This window comes from Notolepis coatsorum (assembly GCF_963971535.1).
Source record: "Notolepis coatsorum genome assembly, chromosome: 10".
In the NCBI taxonomy this organism is placed as follows: domain Eukaryota; kingdom Metazoa; phylum Chordata; class Actinopteri; order Aulopiformes; family Paralepididae; genus Notolepis; species Notolepis coatsorum.
Window position 1 is genome coordinate 23127935 of NC_140174.1, and position 8614 is coordinate 23136548.

Sequence of the window (8614 nt, forward strand, 5' to 3'; positions counted from 1 at the left end):
AATTCCGAGGTTTCTGAAGATATGATACATAACATTCTAACTCACCCAGAATTACAATAGGAAGCCAATGAAAATATGCTTTCAGCAAATTTGCACACAAGGCGGGAAGCTACTGTATAGCAACTGTGCCAAATTCACGACACAGCTCAACTAGACCTTGGAGATTTACTTGGTTTATGTCGGGAGCAAGGTTTCTCCTACAAGGTGAAATACTTTTGTCAGTAAACATCTTTCCGTGTTGGTGATGTGCCTTTTTTCACCGCAGCATCAGTTATCCACATTGGCAGCGTGTGCATTTGCTGCATCAATCCAGGGTGCGTTTGCTTTGTCAAAAATAGCTAAGGCCCCTATGCAAGTAATTTAGAGCTGTAATACAGCAGTGGACTAATACAAGCCTACATAAATCACATCACACAATCCAAAATTAAGACACGCAATGCTTTCCATCTCCTTGGTGTTTTTAATACGCAATTGCAGTCATGTTGAGGACACAAGACATAGATTTGCTCAGTGAGCAGAGGTAAGAGACTTGTCAATTTCAAACGGTTTAACAGCAGAGAAAAATAACTGATGTTCTCTTCAAACTAACTGAACATGAACGGGTACTGTAGTGTGGACAGATTTATCCTAAATTCACCACAAAAGCCGTCAAGGCAAACGTTGACGAAAAGACTGATGAGGACATTTTCAGAAATACATCCAATTACACAGAGCATCAAATTACATCATCAGAGCAGATCTTTTATTGGACTGATCCAAGACTGTGCAAACTAGTTCCCATGGAGAAACGAGACTTATGTCAAAAGAAACATACAACATTGTATGGCTTTGTCTTTGGAGAACTATAAGGTCTGGGCGTTGTGGCAAATTAAAGAAGTCAGCTACTTCCAATTGGTTTAACGTGGATCGCCATGGTCACCTGGTTCCTCGAGTACACATCGGTTGTTAAAAAGGTTGCTAACTTAACCTAGCAGACACGGTAGGATCTCAAGAACTAGGGGCCCCGCTACAAGAGATGGGTTTAACACGTAGATATCTACAGTGGAGACGTTACAAAATGTAGAAATAGAAATGCAGTGTAAAAAGTGTATACGGGTATGTCAGTTAGCATATGGGGGGGGGGGGGGGGGGGATTCTGGCTCTAGGAATCACATTTCTACGTGCTACATTGTAAACGTTCCACAGTATACAGCCCATTCTGTATAAGATTGTTCCGCGTCCGATCTCTTAACCGTATTCCTCCGCGTACAAGAGGAACCAGCGAGCATCTGCGGAAACTAAAAGAGTTCCAACCGTTCCCAGGAAGAACGTTGTTGAACAGACGAACAAAAACGTTCAGACTGCAAGAAACGCACATTGACATAATTGATAACCTCTACAAGTTCTTTTATACCCCCTTTTTTTTTTATACATAATTACTCGCATTCCCCTGTTGTCCCCAAAGGAACACACACGATTCATATCGATATATATATACGTATATTAAAATTAAAAAAGAAAAAAAAAGAAGAAAAAGAATAATAATAATAACATAAGAAGGACAGTGCTCCAGGAAGTCAGTCTCTGTAGGATGGTTGGAGTAAAGGAGACAGCGAGAGAGAGGGGATACATTGCAACACCCAGGACATGACGACGATGTCATCGTCCACCTCTTGTGACCCCTCCGATTGGCCAATACTGGATGTTGGAATGAGCCTTGCTGCTGTGCGGACCGGATACAACGTTTGCTTTTTACACTCCTGTTCTGATCCTCCCCTTCCGCATCTTCCTCGCGTCTCTCTCCCTCTTCTCTAGAGATGCCCCTCTCCCTTGCTAGTAACAGCTCTCTGGCTTGTGTGTAGGGGACCACGTTGTCAAATCTTCCCCGGGGCGGGAGGCATCATGCCTGGCATCCCGCCGGACATCCCGGTGTTGGGTCCCAATAGGATCTGGAGGGACAGAGAGGGAAACAGTGTTGAACTTAGGTGCTACAGTCTTGAGTGCATAGTAGTATAGACATATTAGCATAGTAGATAGTAATATAGGCAAGGTAGATTCCTTAGTAGTAGAATACAGTACAAAGGTTAGTTGTTTTTTTCTTTTCTTTTCTTTCTTTTTTGACCCCTTCCTGGTCGTTGCGCTGGCCTACTGTTGGTCTAGGGAGGGTGTATACTACTAGTACCACACGCCTCCTCCGATACATGTGGAGTCGCCAACTGCTTCTTTTCCCCAGACAGCGAGGAGTTTCACTGGGAGAGTGTAACGTGTGCAGAGGTTCACGCTATCTCCCCCAGATCCCCTCCCTGCTGAACAGAAAGAGTGGCTGTTGCAACGACCAGGACTCGTACGCACACACATGAAAGGGTAGTTCTAAGAAAGAGGAGACCCAGGGCTGAAAATATTCTATCCAAAAAATATTGACGTTATTTTCGTGATTATATCTCACGGGTCGAACAAACCTGAATGTTATTGCCATAAAATACAACGTATATTGTTTCTTTACCTTTCTGTGAAAAAAAAGTTTGCAATCTGGTGAAAAATGGCAGAGCTATGGACATTATACAAAAGTAACTGTAATTTAATTCAGTCTTTGCTGCCCTTTAATGGGCACCTGGTGGTAATAAATCCAGATTTAACTCCGCCATTAGAAAGAGGATATTTGGCACAATCCATAAATGTATGACTTGGCCATAATAAGGTAATTTACAGGCCTGATATTCTATATTCATATTTCAAATTGCATGTGTCCGGATGGTAAAATTCAGTACTGTATCTGCAAAACCCCCTGTAAATCATCTGCCCTTTATTAATTTGCTTAGATTTTGTAGATTAGTACACTTGATCTCAAGAAGGTGCTGAATGAGCTCAGTGGCAATTTTTCACATCTGGTCAATGTTAGCATAGTGTTATTCACTGTCAAAGATGGGAAAAAAGAAGAAATAATAACAATAATTTATATTCTCCTTTGGTTCATTACAATTTACTCAAGCATAGTAACAGACAAGACACAATATCTCTGACACTGGGAATACATTCCCTGAGGTCCATAGATGTCCCTAGATACCGAGAACATGCAAATGGACCTTGTAGAAGTGGAGCAATCTTCCATTTATTTGGGTATGTACTTTTAGGCAAATTTTCTGAAAATATGGCTAGGGCTTAAGAGGTTAATTGAGCCATTTAATTGACAAATGCAATTGTTTCTCACATTATTGCCCTTCTGCACATGAATGCAGTCATGCAGAAGGACCTCTAATATAGAGTACTGTCGTGACGCTGGATCGTCGTGTACTAATTTTACAGTAATGACAAATGTCTAATAACTCATTCAGCATGAAAAACAAAGAAAAAGCTGAGAAATAGTCTTAAAGAACTTAAGACCCCAGACTGTATCCATAAACACTTTGAGTGCCGGCCTCCGTGTCCTATTTACCCCGTTGAATGCCACCACTCTATTCAATGACAGAGCACTCGCATTTGTGAACGCATAAACTATATCTTAAATTATGGCTATGTGTCTAATACGACCGTCGCTTATCAATGACTTGTTTGCAGTCAACATTGTCGAAACGGATTTCTTTTTAATACATTTTTCGGTTCATTTTCGTTTTATACAATTTTGAAAAACGATAGTTTTTTTAAACTTTCAGAAAAAATTATTTCTGCAGGAATCGTGCTTTACTGTAATACAGTAATTATCCCAATACTGGTAAAATAGATTCCTTACCTCAGATCAGATGTTCTCCAAAAAGATTATTCCCATTCCTGATCGCCATTCCAAATATCGATCGCGTTTATTGATCCAACGCTGGGTACTGGAAACATATATTCCACGCTGTTCTGATGGTCCACAATGAGTCCGATCGGCTCGGGTTACATGCCTGAGAAGTAAAATGTGGATTCCGGACTCTTTTTTTCTCATGCGTTTCATTCAGTCTAATCCAATGGGGTGCAGTACCATCCGGAGAGACGATAGGGGGCGGTATTTTCCCAATTCGAGCTCAGAGAGAGGTGCCAGTGGTAACGTGCGGCTAGATTGATGAAATATGAATGGGAATCGCTAATAAAAAAAATAACGATTTAAAAAAACGGCATATCTCGTTCCTGGTACTCAACGGTTGGCATGAAATAACAAATTATGCCATGGCTGGCACTCAAAGTGTTAAGAGGGGGCAGCCCTGATAAGTCAAAGTCTGTTTATTTGGCACACATTAGACACGTATAAATAAAACTCAATAAACAATAAAACTCAATAGGAAAATCTCACAACTCCACCCATTCTCTCTCCATGTGATATGAGGGCAAGGCTCTGCTTGGGTCATTCATCTATATTCTTCTGTGTTTACGTACACACACGACCACCCCCACACACACCTGTCTCTGCTGTTGTAGTTGCTGCTGTTCCAGCTGTAGTCTCTCAGTCTCAAACACCACAGGAAGCACCAGGATCATGAAAGAGGTAGTTCCCACCCAGAGCGCCGCACGGGAAAAACTATTAACACACAAACATCACAACAACAAGTGAGAAACCAAGTGTATTAGGCCAGGCTATGTGAACTATGTTCAGAAGCCAAGTGTATTAGGCCAGGCAGGCTATGTGAACTATGTTCAGAAGCCAAGTGTATTAGGCCAGGCAGGCTATGTGAACTATGTTCAGAAACCAAGTGTATTAGGCCAGGCAGGCTATGTGAACTATGTTCATAAACCAAGTGTATTAGGCCAGGCAGGCTATGTGAACTATGTTCAGAAGCCAAGTGTATTAGGCCAGGCAGGCTATGTGAACTATGTTCAGAAGCCAAGTGTATTAGGCCAGGCAGGCTATGTGAACTATGTTCAGAAGCCAAGTGTATTAGGCCAGGCAGGCTATGTGAACTATGTTCATAAACCAAGTGTATTAGGCCAGGCAGGCTATGTGAACTATGTTCATAAACCAAGTGTATTAGGCCAGGCTATGTGAACTATGTTCATAAACAAAGTGTATTAGGCCAGGCAGGCTATGTGAACTATGTTCAGAGTTGGAGCACCAACCAGTAGCTAAATGCTGACCATTTTCTCTGTGGCTGTCAGTTTGACTACTATACACTTTGGCAGGTAAACAACCAGTCTCTTTTCTATTGTAAAATCTTAATTATGTTGGCGAATGTATGAATCCACTAGCCACTGGATAAAATAGTTACATTTCCTACCCTGACTAGGTTACATGGGTGCGTTACAGGTGGCATTCGTGCTAGCAAGGACTGTAGCCTCCTCTCCTAGGTTAAGACCTGTACCTCAACCACGAGTCCTGTGCTTGCCAGCATGGAAGGCAGCCGTGTTACTACGTGAGTCAAATGAAAAGTGTGCACTTGATTGATTATGCATTGCTCATGGGACGAGGTTGCACTCCGTGCAACCAAAGTTTTGTGAGCAGAAGCGCGTGCACGCACACGCACGGATGTGCACGCGCGTGCACACAGGAATGCGCTGCACTCGACTGATGCGCCAACTCGCAGTACCCACCTGGCTACTTTGCATATCAATAGCGCCGGTAGTCAGGTGTTACATTCCATTCGTAGAGGCAATTAGGCACTGTTTTTAGTCTGTCCTTATGCGAGGGAACTAGGGATGTCCGATATTATCGGCCGATATTGGCATTAAAATGTGATATCGGAAAATATCGGTTTAAAAAAAATAAAGATTTTTTTTTTTACATTTCTATAACCTTTATTTACCCAGGCAAGCAAGTAAGAAGAAATTCTGATTTTATTTATTGTCAAAAGGATGCATAATGTTGTGTTAATTCCACAACAAGAGATATGTAAGGGATAATGTATAGCTACGAGGTCATTGTCGCAAAATAATTGACCGACACGGAGTTTAGAACACCGAGGCGCAGCCGAGGTGTTTTAAACGTCAGTGAAGGTCAATTATTTTGCGACAATGACAGAGTATAGACTATACATTATCCCGCTTATTACATGGCTAACGTTTGTTCTGTGGCTCTGTCAGCCCAAATAAAGTGATTATTATTATCGGCAGCCGGCAGGTCTGTGGTCTGATTGCACTGATGACTGAGTGCAGCTGTGCATATGCTGAGCAGCACTGATACAGTGTGTGTAGTGGGCTTGATTGGTCCAGCTGCGTACAGCAGTCATTATTGCTCGGCAGAGGTCCGTTATCAAGTAATAACGGACCTCTGACGAGCGCTATTGACCAATCACAATCAAGCATTTCGGCGAATGTTAAAACGGCATGTAATAAGTAATGTTAATTACCTGAAATTATTCAGTACACAAGCATTCTCCATTACACAAGCATTGCATGATGGCACTGGGCATGTTCCCAGTAAGAGAAGGACGTATAGAAAAAGAGAGTCAGTCATCTGGAGCAGTCAGGATCACAAGGGGCTTACCTGTATAAGTTCTTGACCACAGAGACAGAACAGTGTGCGGACACCTCAGCAGCACTGCGCAGTGTATCAGGGAACATTTCAGTGAGACCCCATAGCCTCTCCATCATGGTCTCATCCAGCTGCGCGAGAGAGAGAGTATATGAGAGAGAGAGAGAGAGAGAGAGAGAGAGAGAGAGAGAGAGAAGATTATTAACGCATTACATGAGACTCTGGACCGCAAACAACATAGCTCATGACAAGACATGGGACCAATCAATCACACAAAAACATACGCTGATGATATTGACCAGATAAGCACAGTCACTGTATAATACTAGGCTAGGCATGCCAAGGGCCACTGAGCATGGCAACACTGAATGAATGAATGCAAACTTTATTTAACAGATTGCAGAATGGGTACAATACAGTACGGCTCAATACACACAATTGTTAAGGGGATGCAGACCAGAGAAAGACGTTCGTCTTGTTTACATCAGGGTCCCCCATTTTCAATTCATAGTGACATTTATGACATACACAACATACATGACATTTATGGCATAGGGACATACATGACATACAGGTATTTAGTACTGTTACATTTGTGACATATACGATATTCAAATATACAGTACTGTAAGTGTAAGTAACCAAAAATCCCCAAAAATCACTACTGGCAGGAATTAAAAGGAGGACCAGAGGTTGTCCTCTCACAGCTACCGAACAGTAAGTAGCCAGTTAGCTAGTAGCGCAAGCAAGCTAACATTAGTGATTAGCTAAGAGGGAGAACACCGCTACAGTCTCCGCCTCTGTGACCTATTAATACGCTGTTGTTTGTTAACTTTTCCATTCATAACTCCATCCATCCATCCATACCTCCTCGTCGTCATCCTCATCGATCTCGTCCTCGGGGGGCCGGTGGGGTTCTAAAGGGCCCGAGGCGGGGGACACTAGCTCTTCGATGGTAGCCATGGAGACTATGGCGTTAGATCAGCGACACAAACCGAGCGTCTAGGAAGATTTAGACGAATCGATTTGTCAAATTAGGGTGATATAGTGATTTGTTAATGTTAATCCGAAGAGGCGTGCATTGGTCCTGGTTGCGACAATCCGAGGTCACCGGGAAGGGAAGCGTGCTGCTTGTGCGTCGGATGATGATGATGATGATTGGGAACAAGGGTCATTTGCTGGTTCCGCTCAAATAAATGGTGCCCCCTGCCGTACGAGGTGTCTAATAGCAGTGTTATGTGTGTATTTGTGAGAACACTGTACTGTCTACACAGCAATACATTATTCACATTTATCAGTGGGGTATTATATATATATATACTCTCTTTTTAGACTATGTTTGTACTCATAAACAGTACTGTATATATTTGTAGATCTGGTATGTCATAAATGTCTTATGAATTGAAAATGGGGGACCCTGATGTAAACAAGACAAACGTCTTTCTCTGGTCTGCATCCCCTTAACAATTGTGTGTATTGAGCCGTACTGTATTGTACCCATTCTGCAATCTGTTAAATAAAATGTTCATTCATTCAGTCTAGATGTAACCGTACTGTCTACCTGTATGTCATATATGTTAATTAATTGAAAATGGGGGACCCTGATGTAAACAAGACGAAAGTCTTTCTCTGGTCTGCATCCCCTTGAGCTGTACTGTATTGTACCCATTCTGCAATCTGTTAATAAAATGTTCAATCAATCAATCAATTAGAAATTGATCAGTGGATGTCTCACCTGGCGCTAATCCCTTGGGTAACTTTAAAAGAGGCCAGGGCAGGAGATTAATCCATATATAATGTGTTTTTATAAATAAAAAATTGGGGCGTATACACAAGATATCTACTATAATGCTATTATTCACACATATATCCTCGCCTGTCTGCACTTATACTTATTACTTACATAGTCCCTTAATTACTATATATATATATATTTTTTTTTTAATCCACTTTTTCTCCTTCTTTTTTTCTGTTTTTCTCCCATCCCAATTTAGTCGTGCCAATTAGTCGTGTCTTTATTTTATTTTTATTTTTTATTTTTTTGATCTTTTCCCCCCTCCTTTTTCCTCCGATTTTCTCCCATCCCAATGTTAGTCGTTATGCCAATTCTCAATCCCCTTCCTGGTCGCTGCAAACTTACCCCCCACAGTCGGTCTGGGAGAGTGGAGGCTATCACGTGCTTCCTCCGACACACGTCTAGCCAATCAACGCTTCTTTTCACCTGGCAACGCGGACTCTCACTGAGAGGGTGTAACG

The 8614-nt window shown here is 42.0% G+C and overlaps 1 protein-coding gene across 1 annotated transcript; it reads right to left on the reverse strand.

The window, feature by feature from the left end:
• Positions 1–239: 239 nt before the first annotated feature.
• Positions 240–7496, reverse strand: tomm22 (translocase of outer mitochondrial membrane 22 homolog (yeast)). The gene is made up of 4 exons (XM_084322879.1): positions 7226–7496; positions 6371–6489; positions 4354–4471; positions 240–1928 (listed from the first exon to the last, which is right to left on the reverse strand). The coding sequence occupies exons 1-4, from the start codon at positions 7319–7321 to the stop codon at positions 1854–1856; spliced, it is 408 nt and encodes a 135-aa protein (XP_084179005.1). The 5' UTR covers positions 7322–7496; the 3' UTR covers positions 240–1853.
• Between the last annotated feature and the right edge of the window lie 1118 nt (positions 7497–8614).

Excerpts from the sequence above, each read along its gene's own strand:
- tomm22 (XM_084322879.1), bottom strand. The coding sequence starts at position 7,321 with ATGGCTACCATCGAAGAGCTAGTGTCCCCCGCCTCGGGCCCTTTAGAA. Across the intron at positions 6,490-7,225 it reads ATGAGGATGACGACGAGGAG|CTGGATGAGACCATGATGGA; the intron begins GTATGGATGGAT and ends TCTCTCGCGCAG. Across the intron at positions 1,929-4,353 it reads AACTACAACAGCAGAGACAG|ATCCTATTGGGACCCAACAC; the intron begins GTGTGTGTGGGG and ends CTGTCCCTCCAG.